The sequence below is a fragment of the Urocampus carinirostris genome, chromosome 11 (genome assembly GCF_059441175.1).
Source record: "Urocampus carinirostris isolate Australia breed hairy pipefish chromosome 11, RoL_Ucar_1.0, whole genome shotgun sequence".
Lineage (NCBI taxonomy): Eukaryota > Metazoa > Chordata > Actinopteri > Syngnathiformes > Syngnathidae > Urocampus > Urocampus carinirostris.
Window position 1 is genome coordinate 25045164 of NC_142359.1, and position 18384 is coordinate 25063547.

Consider the following 18384-nt stretch of genomic DNA (forward strand, 5'->3'; position numbering starts at 1 on the left):
TCTTAAATTCTATTCAGCCTGGCACTATTGAATACTCTTGGAATCAATGATTGCATTGATTCATTAGAAAACAACAATTGGTTACTACAATGTAATAGGATTTTTTTTTGTCTGTGTTTGATTTCATTATGGATTGATTTGGTAACATATCATCCCACGTCCGACCGTCAATCGCCGTGGCAGGCGGAAAGTCCAAAATTAGAACAGTTGGGAAGGCGGCCATTACTGTCAGGCCGCCTTGAATTTGTGAAGCCGGCGGCAGGTGCGTTTTACATGACGGATGACTGCTTCGTAATGACTCACTGGAAATAAAGTTGGAAGGCAAGGAGAAATAAGACGAGGCGCCGTTACGCTGCCTCCTCTACAAATCAATTAGCGGCAAAGGTCACAGCGGGAGCTCGGACAAAAGTGCTAATTGGGAGCCATGAAAGGAGAGACTCGCTGCCCTAAAATAGCCACAAAATAACTTTTCCTGGTTACCACCACCGAAGAAGTTTCAAGTTGCCCTTTGTCTGATGGCAGACATATTGCCCGAAAGACCGTTTCACTTCTGAGGGTGTGGTATGCTGGGAGCACGACATCAGACAGGAAAAACATACAGAGAGTGATCAACACAGCCCAGAAGATCATTGGCTGCTCTCTGCTTAGTCTGGAGGATCTTGTCGGCTTGTGATACCGCGGCAGAGTCATCAACATTGAAAAGGACTCTTCTCAGACCGGCCACATCTTCTTTATCATCTTCTTTATAAGGGTGCTACAGGTCCCTTAAAACAAGAACAAACAGGATCAGAGACAGTTTGTTCCCCAGGGGCATCACCACCTTAAACAAGCACCCAAAACTTTGAAAAATTATATTTTCTGATTATTTGCAAATTTTGCTTGATACTAATTGGTAGTGCATTTATTTCATTGCACTTTTAATAGAACTTGGGTCGGTTTCTAAACACAAAGTTGTAAATATGTTTGCCTTTTTATCCTTAAAGTCTTTTATTTTTATTTCTCTTCCGGTCTTCCAGTTCACCCAGGAGTTCCTAATCTCGTAGCATACAATGTTTCATCATACTCATATCAATGACAATATAGACAATTCAATTCAACAGTGCATTTTTTAGAAATCCGGCTATGCCATCACAGTAGAGGTAAGATCTTGGGCCCGGCCCAAAGTTCAGGTTCGGGGCTTAAAATGTTAATCATTAGGTCTGGGCTTCTCTCTCTCTCCCTGTTTTTTTTTTCTTCGTGTAGGATATTCCACAGCATGCACTTACAGTACTTTTACTCAAGTATTTATTTAGATAAAGAAAACACTTACCAAACTATCAGTTTAACTCCAAATCACTAAATCCAAAGAATATTTCATCCTCGGGGTTGAGGTAAAAGAAGCGCTGCTTCCTCCTTCCACCTCCCTTATGTCAGACGTAATTTCCACTTATTGTCAATAGCTTACAAGCTTCCGCTTTTTGGTTAAACTATTTTCAGCTTGTAATTGGGAGAAGATGATTTTCTTTTCGGTAGCACTTCGTTTAGTTTCACTTTCGTTTTCGTTCTCTGCGCGTCGCCGAAATGCGGCTTCGGCGTAGAAACTGTCATCTCGGTGCTGCACTTGCAGTGTACTCTTGATTTGAGTGACTCAGCCCCAAGTAAACCCCAAAATGCGTAGTTTTGTCAAAATGTGTGTACTTTGGCGGCAAATTAAAACTTCAGATTTATTTCGCGCTCGGTTATCAAATGAAGTCAATCCGCAGGGTTTCGGCAGGTTCAGGTTTATATACCCGCAACTCGGGTCGGGTCGGACTGAAAACTTTAGGGCAGATCTTATCTCTACACCACAGCTATGCATTGAATCTTCTTTTTAGTGATTTATTTTGTAAGGTATTCATTCGCAGAGTGAGGCAGACGCATGGCTATCTCACCCTCCTGGACTCCCTCTCTAAGAAAGACTGAAGGGACGTCGCCACGCACATTTTTAAAGGCCCAGTGACGTCATAGACCACTGCGGGCGAGCCCTGTGACGACTACGGCGTGTGTTTCGGATAAGGTATGGGAACTTTATGAAATAAAGTTTGACTGAGTCAATTTCATTCAGACACGCAATGAAAAAACTTGCATGGATCATGAAACAACATCAAATCAACAATCTTTAGATGACAAGTTAAAAATTATGGGATTTTAATCTTTATTATGCATTTGTAGAGTCTGGTCATTTCCTGAGAAGAAAAAAAACTGCACTTTCATTTGAAGCTGTCCATCACAATCGTGGGGATCCTGGCATTGGGAGCCATCCGAAGTATAGTTCAGTGATCCAATAGGAAACAAAAATGAGTACAAGGAAACAGAAAAGGTCTTGTGGGAGAAAGGGTAAGTTTTTTTAGGTTCTTTCTTCTTCTTTTTGACAGAGTCTGTGGCTGTAAAGGATGGAGTGTGTTTTTGTAGCAAGGGATTCCTCCTAGAGTTCTGATGCACTTCCAGCTTATGAACAGTCTCTTGTAAATATTTGCCTTTTGATCCAAACAATATTGTTTATTTGATTTTTCTTTTTGGAGTATTTTCTAACATGTTTCGCCTGGTGTACTTCTTCTAGTCTCATTCTAAACAATGTTTAATTATCAATAACAATGAATACAATTCTGCCACGGTTGCCTCACTCTGGCCCGCTCATAGGGCGCCAGATCCTGCTCGTTGCCTGATAGGCTTCCCTCCTATTTAAACTCAGTGCTCTCATTCACTCCTTGTCAGTCCGTCAACGAACCTCTGCACTTGCAAGACGTGTATTTTGTCTCTGTCTGGTATCCTGCTTGTGTATCGGTATCGACCCTGTCTGTCCTATCCTGTTTGGTATCTTGCTCCAGTATCCGGTATCGAGCCCGTCTGTCCCGTCCTGTCCGGTATTTTGCTCCGGTATCGATACCTGTATCTTGCTGTTGTATTCAGTATCCGATTTCGATCCCGTCCTCTCCAGTATCTTGCCCCGTATCCAGTATCTGGTGTCTATCCGGTATCTTGCTCCAGTATCAGGTGTCTATCCGGTATCTTGCTCCAGTTTCTGGTATCGATCCAGTCTGTTCCGTTCTGTCCGGTATCTTGCTCCTGTAACCAGTATCCGGTATTGATCCTGTGTGTCTCGTTCTGTCCAGTATCTTGCTGTTGTATCCAGTTTCCGGTATCGATCCAGTCTGTTCCGTTCTGTCCGGTATCTTGCTCCTGTAACCAGTATCCGGTATTGATCCTGTGTGTCTCGTCCTGTCCAGTATCTTGCTGTTGTATCCAGTTTCCGGTATCGATCCCATCTGTTCCGTCCGGTCCAGTATCTTGCTCCAGTATCCAGTATCGATCCCGTCTGTTCCGTCTGGTTTCCATCTCGTCTGCCTCTGACTTTCTGTTTCCCACGCCTGACTTCTCTGTCTCACTTCTTCTGCCCAGCGATCGCCGAATCACTGGCGTTTTTGTTCACACGCATGACTCCCCCATTTCTGTAAAATAAAGCTTGTGTGAAAAGGTTACGCGTCTGGGTCCTCCGTCTGTTCGGGTTGTGCCAAATTCTAGTTCTAATCTGTCTGTCCCTCACTCTTAAAAATATTCCCCTCCAGAGAAAAACAAACCCTGTGACAAGAAAAAAACATTGTACTATTTTTCTGATGATTTGCACTCTAGACCAGTATTTTGAAAATATCCTAATTCTTCTTTGGGTTTATTTTTCTTCTTTGGAGTTTATTCTGACATATTTATCCTGGAGTCGAATCTCATTGTGAACCATGACTATTACGATGTTAAAGGTGGGGTGCGTCGTTTGAGGTCTCCTTAAAAAGTTGAAAGTAGAATATTTTCGCTTTTGAATTTGTGTTAACGGTGCACAATTGAGTTCAAAGAGCTTTTATATATTTTTACCACCTTGCCTATCTGCTTTTATCTTCTTTTAGCACCGCCCTTCCGGGACTCGCAACACATTAGGAATCAGGAAAGGGGGCAGAAAGTGAATTAATGCTTGTCCCTGGTGTTTTTTGTTAGTGTAGCCTGAAAATGGTAAGAGTAAGAAAATGCCTGTTTTAAATACAGTTTAAGTGCCAACTCAAACCACCAAAACATCAAAAAAAAAGATGTTATTTGTTCCTAAAGAATAGGCTGACTGACCCTGCAATAATGACTTTAAGAAAGTAGATGGCAGCAGGTGTTGTCAAAATTTCAAGCAGCGGACATCACCTATGACATTAAAGACCATTTAAATTGTTATTTTAATTTGGCACTGTTATGATGGTGCATATGAATTAGTTTTTATTTAGTTTGTTTAGCATTTATGTCAGCATGCACGATCACACAGGTGATACTCGTGAAGAATCCGCGGCTCCCATTCATTTGAAATAGTTCCTTGTAAAATTGAAGCTTTCTATCAAATTCAACAACCGAAACCGAATCTGTTCGTAAACCGTTTTCTTGTTTCAAAGTAAGATAATATTACCTATACCTGTATGACCTAAGTGCACGTTTTTTTGATGCAGAACTCCCTTTTTTCATTTTAATTATTGTATGAACAGACTGTTGCTTTTGCTATCCTTGCAATCGTTGATGAGCGTCCATATTGAGGGTACTTCACTTTATTTGGAAAAGAAGCTCGCTTGGATTTTAGTCGAGCTGAGGTATGTAGAGTAGTGATGGGATATCCGGCTTCTTTTCGACAAACCGGCTCTTTCGGTTCGGCTCACTGAAAGGAGCCGGCTTGATTGGCCCCCAAACAGGTCTTGAGATTTTGTTTTTAATGATTTCTTACCAATACTGACAAAATATGATGTGTCAAATTAATTTATTTAGGAAATGATTTTTAGGATTAGCCTTCTTTGGTTCAATATACAGTGAACTTTGATCTAGTTTCAATTTCCAATTTTTTCATTCTAAGCCAACAACACAGAGATTAAGCCACTCACATTGGCCAGTCACGAGCGCCTTCAACAGAAAGAGAGGAAAAGAGAGAGCAAAATAGTGCAGAAAAGAAAGAAAATGAGAGAGGAAAGACAGAAAGAGTGCACAATAGAAAAAGGGAAAGAAAGCGAGAAAGAGAAAGACATTAAGAGAAATCAAGATCAAAAGAGAAAAAAGTATAAAGAAAAGACATAAAGACATAAAAAGAGAGAGAAGATAAAGCAATAAGAAAAAAGATATGAATGGAAAATAGAGAAAAATACAAAGAAACGAGATGGGGGGATAGAAATAGAGAAAAAAATAGAAAAAAACAAAAGTATGCAATAAATGATAAAATAAAATGAATAAAAGAGAGAGAAAAGAGAAATAAAAGAAAGAAAGAAAGATAGAAAGCAATGGACAAAGAGAGAAAAAGAGAAAGGAAGGAAAATAAAAGGAGAGAGAATTAGCAAAAAGAGTAAAGAGACAAATGGAGAGATACACGAGAGAGATGGAGAAAGAGAAAGAGAGAGGGAGAAAGAGAAAGAGAGAGAAAGAGAGAGAGAGAGAAAGAGAGAGAGAGACGGAGAAAAGGAGATTTAGAGGTAGCCGGCTCAAGGAGCCGTTTCGTTCACGAACGACCCACTACTACTGGCTGGGAGTGCGCCAAAGCTCACAGAAGCAGCAGCAGCAGCAGCAAGATGCGGCGGGGCGCATCCGTCCTCTCGTGCCGCGGCTGCGACCACCTCGATGGGCGTTTTTGTCGTCCCCTCCTCGCTCCCGACACTCGCCTCTAACCGGAAGAGGACAAATGAAGCGGATGAATGTGAGCACCGCAACTCGTCCTCCTCGCTTTTAATGGAGCCTTTTCGCGGGGCTCCAGTTAACTTTTCGCTCCATTGTTGCACCTTTTTACTATTTTTGGACGGACTCGCTCGCACCTCTTCCCGCTTGTGCTTCTTGTGCATTTGCAAGCATCATATACTCTCCGTGCGTGTGTCATTTCATGCACACATCAAAAAAAAAATCCACGCGTGCGTGCATGCATGGGTCCAAGGGCGCGCGCGCACAGGGCCGTATCGGTGACCGTGTTTTGTTTCACAGCCGCGCTGGAAGTCGCCCCCCATGTGGCCGTCGGGAGCGGGCAGCCGGCAGCCTTGCCCCCGGGAGTCGGCGATGCGCAGGGCGGCCATCGGCGGCAACGTCCTGGCCCTTCCGCCCAACCACGTCCCCGGCGGCCGCAGCGTGCGCGTCTTCATCTGCGCTAACCCCGACGGTACGTACAGGGGGGACGCATCGCCTCCAATTACATTCGATGCCATTAAAAATAAGAATCACAATTCTTGCTGCTAAAAGTAATTAGTTACATTTACCAGTGACTTCATTCAAAAGTAATTACCCGCTCCCCCAGATTACTGACACCCAAAATTAGCCTGTTTCTCTGAAAGTAATTTATCTAGGAAGAAATTACTGTATAATCACGTTGAACCCCTGTGATCGGGTAAGTGTGAAACACATTGTAAAGCACTTTTTTTCAGTGACTCGAAAAGCGCTATATACATGCAGACCATTTACCATTTAAAAGTACTTCAAAATAGACACATAATAGAAAAAACATGTTAACCAACCTTTTCACAAAATATTTCAGCTTGCAATTTAACAATTGAGACACTCCATATCCATTTTATCTTTTGTCTTTAAACCACTCAAATGTTTCCTTCTGCATTTCTGGGTAATCTCCAAGACGTCACATGAGAAACAAACATTTAGCACTCTTGTTACTGTAAATTCTGTGTCCATGATCGCCTTATTGCTTTTGTTGTTCCTGTAATAGCCTTTTGGGTACTGGTGACCCGCTTAAGTATTTTATCTTATCGTTGTAAATCCATTGTGGTGAAGAAGGAGCTGAGCCGAAAGGCAAAGCTTTCAATTTCGTGGTCGACCTGCATTCCTACCCTCACCAAGTCATGACCGAAAGAACAAGATCTCGGGTACAAGCGGCTGAAATGAGTTTCCTCCGCAGGGGGGCTGACCTCTCCCTTGGAGATAGGGTGAGAAGCATGGTGACTCAGGGGGGACTCTGTAGAGTCGCTGGTCGTGCTGGCTCTGGCATCTAAAAAGGTTGCCTCATGGACGCCTCACCTGGGAGGTGTTCAGGACATGTCTCACAGGCAGGATTCCCCGGGGACAACCCAGAACGCTGTAGTGACTATGTCTGTAATAGGGTCTGGGAATGCCCAGGAACGAGCTGGACGAAGTGGCTGGAAATAGGGAGATCTGGGCTTCCCCTCTGTGGCCTCTGCCCCCACGACGCAACCTCACATAGATAGATAATGGATAAATGGATGGATGGATTAAAAAAGCTTGGATACGAGTACATACGGAAGGACAAATATCAGTATACAGTATAACATGATAAATTACATGTATGTGTACTCTGTACTTGAGATGAGGCCACCGTAACTGTATTCAGTTGTATTTTGTAGGTAGTTGTAAACATCCTATCCTTACCATGTCACTGTGTTAATTTTGTGTTGCAGATGGAATAAGAGTCATGTATTAGCGGCAAAGGAACCGTCATTTAACAGAATGCGGAGTAATGCACCGTGTTGTAATGGCAGTAGAATCACAACATTGTATCAATAACAGTACTCTTTACTGAGATAAGTAATTGCGTTCCAGGGTTAACCCGAACACTGTATTTAAGTAAACGTTTAAACCAGGGGTCACCAACCACCGGGCCACTGACCGGTACGGGTCTTGGGTCGTTTGGTACCTGGAAGCACAGAAAGAAAATTCCTCTATTTGTTCGCCTAGCGGAATCCCACTTCTCAGCCACCCTGGAAGGGCCAATTCAGGGGTACTGGCAAGAAGGGTCCACCAGGAAGTCGAATCTTGGATCTTAGAGGATCAGTGTGGTTTTCGTCCGGGCTGTTTAACAGTGGACCAGCTCTTCACCTCCCGCAAGGCCTTCGAGGGTCTGCATGTGTTTTGTGAACATGGAGAAGGCATTCAAATGTGTCCTTTGGGGAGCCCTGTGGGGGTGCTCCGGGGGTATGGGGTACCGTATGGGGTCTTATCCGGGCTGTGCGGTCCCTATATGCCTGTTGCCAAAGATTAGTCCGCATTGTCGGCAGTAAGTCGGATTTGTTTCCAGAGGGAGTTGGACTCCGCCAGGGCTGCCCTTTGTCATCGATTCTGTTCATAACACTTATGGACAAAGTTTCTAGGCGCAGCCTTGAAAGGGAAAGGGTTCCGTTTAGAAGCCTCAGCATTGCATCTCTGCTTTTTGCAGATGATGTGGTGCTGTTTGCTTACTCAAGCCGTGATCTTCAACTCATACCAAAAAGATTCGCAGCCGAGTGTGAAGCAGTTGGGATGAAGATCAACACCAAGTCCGAGGCCATGGTTCTCGGTCAGAAAAAGGTGGCATACTCCTTCTGGGTCGGGCATAAGATCCTGCCACAAATGGAGAACTTCCAGTATCTCGGGGTCTTGTCCACAAGAAAGGGTAGGACGATATGGGAGATCAACAGACGAATCGGTGCAGCGTCTGCTGTCATGTGGACACTGTACACGTCCGCCGTGGTGAAGCAGGAGTTGAGCCGAAAGGCAAAGCTCTCAATTTTCCAGTCGTTCTACCATCCTACCCTCACCTATGGTCATGAACTGTGGGTCATGACAGAAAGAACAATATCCCAGATACAAGTGGCTGAAATGAGTCTCCTCCGCAGGGCGGCTGGGCTCTCCTTTAGAGATAGGGTGAGAAGCTCGGTCATTTGGGAGGGACTCAGTAAGCCGCTGCTTCTCTGCATTGAAAGAAGAAAGTTAACGTGGCTCGGGTATCTGATGAGGATGCCTCCTGGACGCCTCCCTTAGGAGGTGTTACGGGCTTGTCCCACCGGCAGGAGGCCCGTTGACGACCCAGGACACGCTGGAGAGACTACGTTTCTAGCCTGGCCGGGGAACGCCTCAGCTATTTTAACCCTACTTATAATTTACCTGATAATAACATCAGAGCAACATAGTAATAACATGACATGTTGTTATTTTAGAAATGCAAATCAAACTTTCTGCCCTTTGTGCTAATTGATAACAAAAATGAGCTCTCAGGTTGAATAAGATTGGTTTGTTACACATCTCATTCATATTTTGGCTATTTAGGGTTGTTTAGGTATACATTTTACTAAACATTTAGGTTTTTCACACCAATCCCTGACGAACTGTAGTCGAGGACTGGGCGAACACAGTATTTGGCTAGCGCAGATGTTGTACAGACCGTCATAGGCGCCCTGGCTCCCATACAAATTGCAGTCATGAGGAGCAGGGGATTTCCCCTTGCAACGTCCCCGATTCGATGGCGTCTGGATAACCTGCAGGATTGTGGAGATGCAGCAACATCTGGCCTTCATGGATGGCTGCTCACTGCCGCCTCCTTCGGGTCGTCGATTCGCTCGCTGGCTTGATTCTTGCAAGACTGCTTAGTCTTTAGAAGAAGATGCGACAATCATAAATGCAATCATAATGTTTCAACAAACAAGCCGTTATGATCGTCTACTTAAAATCCATTTTGTTTACATTAAGCAGCTTTTACCCCATTATCGCTGATTTGATCCTCTTTCTGCCATTTTCTGACAGTTACAAACCAGTAACTAAATAAAGCCATGGAAACGCACAAAATAATCCCATTGTATTATTTAACCACAAGATGTAGCTGTATTGTGTAGCGCCATCAAAACTAAATGCTACATAGGATAAGAAAGAATACAAACTATGGAGACTCAAAGTGACTAAAGCGCGCCATTTTTCGCAGAGCCATTAACAGGCTATTCCAGTTTTTTGGGGTACCATTAACAGCATTATGAAGGACAATCATGTCAGTTCCTACTAGGTGAAATTAATTTGAACAAAATCTGGCAATTTTATGAAAACTGTAAAAGACAATAGACAACATTTAACATAAATTGTGGTAAAAGAACACTTGGTTTAAGGTGTTGAATGAGTAATTCTGAGTTGGTTAATCTTGGCTTAATAACCTTGTTTTAATTATATTTCTGTTTGATGACCTATCCTAGTCTAATTTTGGTTGATGAACCTATAATTATTAGAAGTAAAATGTACTTTAAAGGTCATTGATAGTATTTAAGAATCAACTTAAATCTATTTTTGGATCAATTTTTATTGATTGATTGAACTTTTTTGGTTTTTCCACTGGTCATCATATACAAGGTTATAATGCTAATATTATCTACAGCTTTTATTAACAAAACAGAAGAAAAAAAAGGGCAAACAGGAAAAAGACAGAGCTTATCTTGGTTCTGCCCCCTTGACAACCAAAACACATCTCATCATTACATAAAAGTCAACTCATGTTAATTTGTATAGCCCTTAATCACAAGGAGTCTCAAAGGGCAGTACAGATCACCGATTATTGCAAACTACAGACTATCATTAAACCATCCCCTGATCTAAAACCTACATGAGGTCAAGGAAAAACCCAAGAAGAGCCAAAAGTTAATCTTGATCCGACGAAACCAGCCTATCTGGTCTATCAATCAGTAATTTTCATTTTGTCGTTGAGGATGACGAATTTGTCTTTGGAACAACAGGTAGACGTCCTCAACATCTTTGATGTTGAGTTGTGTTCAAAGTCATGCTCAATGATCCACTTTAAATTTCGGAAAACAAATTCAAATAAAATAATATTTTATTAAATAAGCAACAAAAAAACACACATTTTATTTTCTCCAGTCTAGGTAATCCTGTCACGAGGCGTGGAGTGGAGTGGGAGGGGTGACCGGACCAGAACGGAGGCAGGAAGCAGGAAGGGAGAACTCATATGCGTTGACGATCATAAGTTTTATTTAACAAAATAAAAGTCGCCCAATTCTCCGGGACCAAAACAGAACAATACAGAGTTCCTCCGGCACAAACTCAACAGGACAAGGCATAACAGACGGAAAATGTTTAAACCTAAAACAGGACAAGGCATAACAGACCTGGGATTGTGTAATGAGCCAGCGCCCGCCAAACCCAAAATCCAGCCTTAAATAGCAGACCAGCAATCAGCTGATCTGCTGCAGCTGAGTTCGGGGGCGCGGCAGACTGGTAGCCATGGCGACCGTGACAGAGCCCCCCCTTTAAGGGACAGCTCCTGAGGTCCCCAAAAAAGGAAAAAAAAAAATACTACCTCACGCCCCGGAATGGTTCGACGCTCGGCAGGGTTGGGGGGGGGGGCGGCAGGCAAACTGGACCGGCAAACACGAGGACAGACAGGGAATCAGAATTGGCAAACACAGAGGAGAGACAGGGAATCAGAACCGGCAAACACAGAGGACAGACAGGGAATCAGAACCGGCAAACACAGAGGACAGACAGGGATTCAGAACCGGCAAACACAGAGGACAGACAGAGATTCAGAACCGGCAAACACAGAGGACAGTCAAAATTGGCAAAAACAGGAGAGAGTCAAAATCAGAACCGGCAAAACAGGAGAGAGTCAAAATCAGAACCGGCAAAACAGGAGCAGCGGAGTCGGACTGGCAGGCAGCGGAGTCGGACTGGCAGGCAGCGGAGTCGGACTGGCAGGCAGCGGAGTCGGAGTCGGCCCGGCAGGCAGCGGAGTCGGAGTCGGCCCGGCAGGCAGCGGAGTCGGAGTCGGCCCGGCAGGCAGCGGAGTCGGAGTCGAACTGGCACGCAGGGGAGACTGAATAGCAGGCAATCGGCACGGGAGTCGGGCAGGCAGGCATGAGAGTCGAACAGGCAGGCATCAATTCCTCCCGGGACCCCATTCGAGGCACAGCAATGGCCATGACGGGCGGGGCCGTGGTTCGAACGGGCAGGGAGTCGAAGTCGGACTCAGTGGGCGCTTGCCAAGCTGCGTTCTCCAGGTCTCCCCAAATCGCGCTGGGATCGTTCGCTGAGTTCTTGTCATGGCTGGCTCAATCTGTCACGTGGCGTGGTGGGGGGAAGGAGTGATCGGACCAGAACGGAGGCAGGAGGCAGGAAGGGAGAACTCATATGCGTTGACGATCATAAGTTTTATTTAACAAAATAAAAGTCGCCCAATACTCCGGGACCAAAACAGAACAATACAGAGTTCCTCCGGCACGAACTCAACAGGACAAGGCATAACAGACGGAAAATGTTTAAACCTAAAACAGGACAAGGCATAACAGACCTGGGATTGTGTAATGAGCCAGCGCCCGCCAAACCCAAAATCCAGCCTTAAATAGCAGACCAGCAATCAGCTGATCTGCTGCAGCTGAGTTCGGGGGCGCGGCAGACTGGTAGCCATGGCGACCGTGACAAATCCCAAACCCATGGGTATATGCTATAAGCACACATTGATTCTCAAAATTTTGTCATTTCACATTCAAGAGCAAATTAAGTATTTCTACTGCGACCTTGTGGTTTAGCTCTGTGATGAATCAGATCTTTGTTGGAGTCTTGGTCTGGTGTTGTCAGTTGTCCGAAGAATCAAGAAAACTCGCTTAGTTCAGGTTTTTCGTCCTTTGTGAATCGCACCATTACCATCAAAGTAAGGTTTTGTTTGAAAAGGAAATATTTAGTTTTTCAAGCAATGCCATGCTTATGATTGCTATGATATATGTATGTCTGTCTTTTGTCTATACGCTGGCGTGCGTCTTCTACCTGCTGTTGGCAATGACGAATGACATGCCGGTACTCGCTATGTTTTGTTTTTTACAAAACTTTACTGAAAGACTGAATTACGAATAATTGTTCGCCAATTAAAATGATCGATTATACCAGATAATTTAGTGATATTTTCAAGTATTTACTACAATGCCTTTCCAATCTAATTTTGATATTTTTAATGTCGAATTATCTTTATAATTATTTATTTCTAGGTGCCTTTTTACAGGGGTTACACAAAGGGGTCGTACATCAGGTAATGATAGCTCCACCTCGGAAGGTTTCATCTGATGCGTTCAAAGGCAAACTGATGAAGATGTTTATGACGTTTCAATGTGACATTTTGTGGGCAGACGCATATCCGGACGCAGCCCCGAGCTCTGCTAAAGATAGACGAGCTAAAGACACGTCAGTCTAAATCCGCCGAGGGGAGCGAGGGGTGTTCCGCACAGGTCTCCCTGTCGGCCATCTTTTGTTTGAAGCGTCCATCTGAGCCCTACGGGGGAAGACACTGGCCTTGTCCAATTAGATTACAGTGATCGTCGGGGAGGCGGAAAACAGAAAATGTAGGCGACCCCGACACTCCGTGTGACTGTCGCCTGAACGTGGCGGCAGTGGCAGCTAGCCTGTCTTAACATTTTGCACTAATCTGAACCGCTGTTCAAATGTACAGTAAATTATTATTATTTTTTTTGTTTTACATTGTTATCTTTATGATATTTAATCTTAATATCTACACATTTTAATAATCATTATTCTTTTAGTACAGTAATCCCTAAGTTATCGTGGTTAGCCATGACCTGAAGTCCCTCTGAAAAGTGAAAATCCGCAAGTAGCGTAACATTCATAAAAGCCCCCGAGGGGCAAATTTACCTCGAGATGACATCCTTACCGACTAAGAGTATATGACTGTGACAAAAAACAACTATAGAACTACAAATACAAACAGAAGATAGAATTTCAGCTGGATAAATTGTCTTTAATTCATAATACAAAGGGATTCTCCTCTCAGTGAAAGAAAGCAATTTAGAGAACAGCTGGCTAGGTGCACGCTTGCACCGGGGCTCTTCGGATTGAACCATATCTCCTCGATGATTAAAATACAACCTTTCCGAAATTTCCTATGAGTTGTAGCTCCAGGTCATCCGTTTCATGGCTAATGCTAATGGATCTTGTGGTCCTTATATACAGGCTCAGCAGTGGAGGCTTAAGAGAGTTATTAACCTAGCCATCATGTTAGTTGTTTGCTGCTAAAATTTATTTTAGTGGTGAAACCAGATTTTATTAAGTTGGTTTATGTTCTACTAAACTAATTATTTTAATTGTATTTCTTATGCAACTTTAGCTCTTACTGTAGTTTTAATTCCATGCTCCTTATAACCCAGTGTTCTATGTATGTATATATATATATATATATATATATATATATATATATATATATATATATATATATGTATATAAATATCATCTCATCTCATCAGCTGTACCGCTTATCCTCATTAGGGTCGCTGGGATATATATATATATATATATATATATATATATATATATATATATATATATATATATATATATATATTCATTTATTAGTTTGACTAATTTATCGATTATTATTATTGGAAAGCTGACTTGGCAGCAAAGCAGCTGAGTGGTTAGCGTGTCCGTGGCACATTTCTGAGGTCGTGGGTTGGAATCCAGCTACCAGCATTCCTGTGCGGAGTTTGCATGTCCTCCCGTGGTTGTGTGGGTTTCCTCCGGGCACTCCAGTTTCCTACCATATTCCAAAAACATGCACACCAGGGTAATTGGCCAGTCCAAATTGTCCCTAGGTATGAATAAGCTAGTGAGTTGTCTGTGTTGTGTGCCCTGCGACTAGCTGATATAGGCTCCAGCGCCCCCGCAACCCTACTGAGGATAAGCAGTGCAGATAATAGATGGATGCAAAGCTAAATTCATGTAAGATGTGCAATTTCAAAAAAATTGGGTGATAAACAGGACCAACCAAATTCTTTTTTTCTGGGTTTTTTTAATCAAAATGATCCGATTGTTTGGGTTGTTCTAAACAAAATGGAATATTTAAATGATTGAAGTTTACAAACAACAACAACATTTTTGCCAGAATTTTGGGCTAATTAAAACAAATATTACACAATATTTATTTTGCTTCATTTCGTTACTCTATTTTCAACGTGATCTTCTCATAAGAAAACAACAAATAACACTTGTTGTTTATTATTTAGCGACTCCCAGTGGCAAAAAATGTATTGATTAAAAAAAACAAAAAAACAAATCTTACATGAACCATCGTAGAAATTGCACTTTTTAAATACTTGTAGTTGAGAAATTTGTATATATTTCGAATAATATGAAGCTCACCCAGAGGAAGTTGACATGATTGTCCACCAACTTGCTGCTACGGGTACCCCTAAAAAACAAAAACCTTTTTAAAGGCATACTTACCAACACTACCGTTTTATGTGATAGAATATTGCTTTTCTCCCCTTGAAAACGCGTACTGATTTTGAAAAAAAATCTACCACTTTTTCCTATTCAACAACAGAAAAAACTTGACTCACGACTAGTACTTTAGTCCACGGCTGCTTTATCATGCGGCGAATGTCTTTGTGTGTGGATAAACTGCTCCAACGTTCGCTTTAGATTTCCGTTTTGGTAAGCGTTTGCTACGTTTGGTTTTAAACAAGCACATGTTTTTGTTTTTAAAATATATTTCTGAAGATGGACTGTGTTATCCATGTAATAAAAGAGTGCGCAATGACATCTACGCCTAATGTCAAAAGGTTGGCAAGTATGGAAAGACTGGACAAAAAAATTCCTGCGGTGTGCTCACTTTGAGTCTCCATTGTTTGTATTCTTCCTTGTTATTTATAGCTCTCTATTTATGTTGCACGAAACAATACAGCGACATCTAATGGTCAACTATAACACAGTGTGCCTTTAACCCGAACGGTCTTCTATTTGCTTTCAGACACGGAAGCGGAAAGGAACGCATTGAAAGAGCACGTGTACCCCAAACTCCGTGATTTCTGCAGGGAGAACTATGGCATCGAATTCCAGGTGAGTCCCATTTCCCGCCTTTTTTCATCTTTTGGTTGTGCATGTAGGCCCCCGAAAGGACCCCCGGTGTCAAATGCGTCAATCCTTTGACATTTGAGGCGGGCGGAAGGAAAGCACAGATAAGGTGGCGGGCGACGAAGGCTGGCGGCCGATAACGTGGAACCACAGGGGGGCTTTCCCCTGTTGTCGTCGTCGCCCGGCAGCCTTCTTCCACCATTGCCGCGGCAGTCGGGAACATTTGCATTGCAAATTAACATCGGCACATGCGATGCAGATCGCTATCGGAGTTTAGTGGCCGCTTCCCTAAGAACCCTCCAGCTAGCGGGAGATTCGGGCTTCAGATAGGAGCCATTTGAGCTGGCTCCAATTCCCTCCTATTTTATGCAGGTTTGCAATTTTACTCTAGTGTTGAAAATAACCTTCTTAGGTTGTTGCTTATTAAAATATTTGCAGGAGACAGTGACAATATTTTGTAATCCCTCATTATTTGCGGGGGTTGTGTTCCAAAAAGGTCCCACAATAGTAAAATCCCCTGAAGTAAATACCTTTATTTATTCAATACTCTATTAGACATTGAAACCAAATAACAAACCCAATTTACAGGGTCCAGCATGTATTTTACAAATAATCTCTGTGCTATCAAATCATCATTTTAACCATAATCTATCTTGTACTGCACAAAGGGGTGGAAGTGACTTCTGGAGGAGCATCCTCTGCCTTTTGGTGTTTTGTAGACACGATAGCTTTTTGAGAAAATTGAAATTTAAAAAGATTTGCGCGTAGATAATGTATGCTCGTCAGGCTGTTTTACATATGTGTACAAATCAGACCGTAACGTTATTGACGCACAGGCAGACACAGGCAGAAAAGGGGTGGGGAGACCATATAGCCAATCAGATTGCAGAATACAATGCTCAATGAAATTCTGTGAAGTAGTGAAACCAGTATAATTAAACCCCAATACGGCAATGGGTTACCCTACTGTAATTCCTTGCTACTTACTTCATCTTGGCAGCCTCAGTGCATCATGGGTAGAAAAACTGGACTCGTGATCTAGTATCCCTGATTGCTTAATGTTGTGAGTGTGGCCTGGCTGCTTTTTTTCGCTGTTCTGTCCACCAACAGGTGAGTTGCTCTTATACAGCCACTATCCATTATCCCTGATCGCATATTTCTGCAAGCGGGGCCGATAGAGCGCATTTTTGGGGGCCTAGTGGCTCTTCATTACCATTCTGTCTAACAAAAGGTGAACTGTACTCATCTGACTGTGACCTTTTATCCTTGACAGCGTATTGCTGCAAGCAGGGACTGGGGGAGCACATTTTAGCTGGGTCTAGTGGCTATTTTTTGCTAATCTGTCCACCAAAAAGTGGACTGGACTCATGTGGATGTTATTCATGATCTCCGACCACATATTGCTGCACCAGGGCCAGCAGAGCGTTTTTGTTGAGCCTGGCAGCTTTTCTATGCTATTCCGTCAACCAAAAGGTAAACTTCACTCCAGCAGCTGCAATTAATTATCCACAAATGCATATTGCTGCAATCGGGGCCACCAGACGGCATTTTTGTTGGGCATTGTGGCTCTTTTTTGCCCTCTGTGATACAAAAAGTTAACTGCACTCATACGGCCGCGATCTCTTAGCCTTCACCACTTATTGCTGCAAACGGGTACCAGCATAGCTTATTTTAGCCGAGCTCAGTGGCTCTTTTTTTTGCCATACTGTCCACCAAAAAGTTACTCGCACTCATGCATACGCAATACAATGTATTGAATGTATTGAATACATCATCCCTGATCCCATACTGAACTTTTGTCGGGAGAAGTGCTGTTCTTGCCCGCCTAAATTTAAATGCACAGTTGTGGCTGCAACCCCTTATCCTCAGTTGACTATTGCCAAAAGCAGGGGCTGGCAGAGCCATTTATTTCCATTTGGTCTGCTGAAGCGTGTCTTGTGGTCGGCTTGAAATGAACTGCAGAGTTTTGGCCAGGATCTCTTATCGCCAGTTGAGCAGGGGCTGAGATAGCAAATTTGTGTCGTGCGTGGCAGCTCTTTTTTTCATTCTTTCCACCTCAAATGAACTTCACCTGAGTGGGCGCGGTCAATTCTCCTCTGTCATCAAGCAGCAAACCGCATGTTATAAACAGGGGGGTTGGCCACTTTGCGGATTTTTACCTATTGCGGAAGCTTTTGGTCCCCATTAACCGCGATAAACCAGGGATTACAGTACTGTGCAGCCACTAGATAGATAGATAGATAGATAGATAGATAGATAGATAGATATAGATAGATACTTTATTCATCCCCGAAGGGAAATTCACATTTCCAGCAGCATCCCTTCGCTGAGAACAATACAATAATAAAGCAAAAAGAATACAATATACAAATACACTAGTCACTAATAGCAATACCTAGTGCCTAATAGCGCTGAGGGGTTCACCCAAAAATAAATCTCTTATTGATTAAATCCCCCCAAAAACAAAAAAGGCAATTTGTTTTTCTCCTCCCCTGTCACATCCAGAAGAAAGGGTATCCAATCAGGTATTGTTTCTCAAAAGTTTATTGAGATATAGAGGAAAGGCAGCGCCAGCGATCCGGTGCTTGCTGGACGCAGGAAGCAAGCCGCTCACGGGACTGTAGCGTGTTCCAAATGCGGAAGTGCATCTTCCGGAGCGGGAGATTGTAGCGTAGTTAGACGAAAAACAAGTCGTCAGCCGGGACGGGAGATCAGAACGTGGTCAGGATCAAAAAAAACGAGTCGTAAGCC

At 43.1% G+C, this 18384-nt stretch overlaps 1 protein-coding gene across 1 annotated transcript in view; it reads left to right on the plus strand.

The window, feature by feature from the left end:
* The first annotated feature begins 5570 nt into the window (after positions 1 to 5570).
* Positions 5571 to 18384, plus strand: part of nwd2 (NACHT and WD repeat domain containing 2) — a 28601-nt gene continuing 15787 nt past the window's right edge. Inside the window, exons 1-3 of the mRNA XM_088347790.1 lie at positions 5571 to 5713; positions 5992 to 6163; positions 15530 to 15618. Coding sequence (XP_088203916.1) covers positions 5699 to 5713; positions 5992 to 6163; positions 15530 to 15618 — 276 coding nt within the window. The 5' untranslated portion in view covers positions 5571 to 5698. The remainder of the gene's footprint in view (positions 5714 to 5991; positions 6164 to 15529; positions 15619 to 18384) is intronic.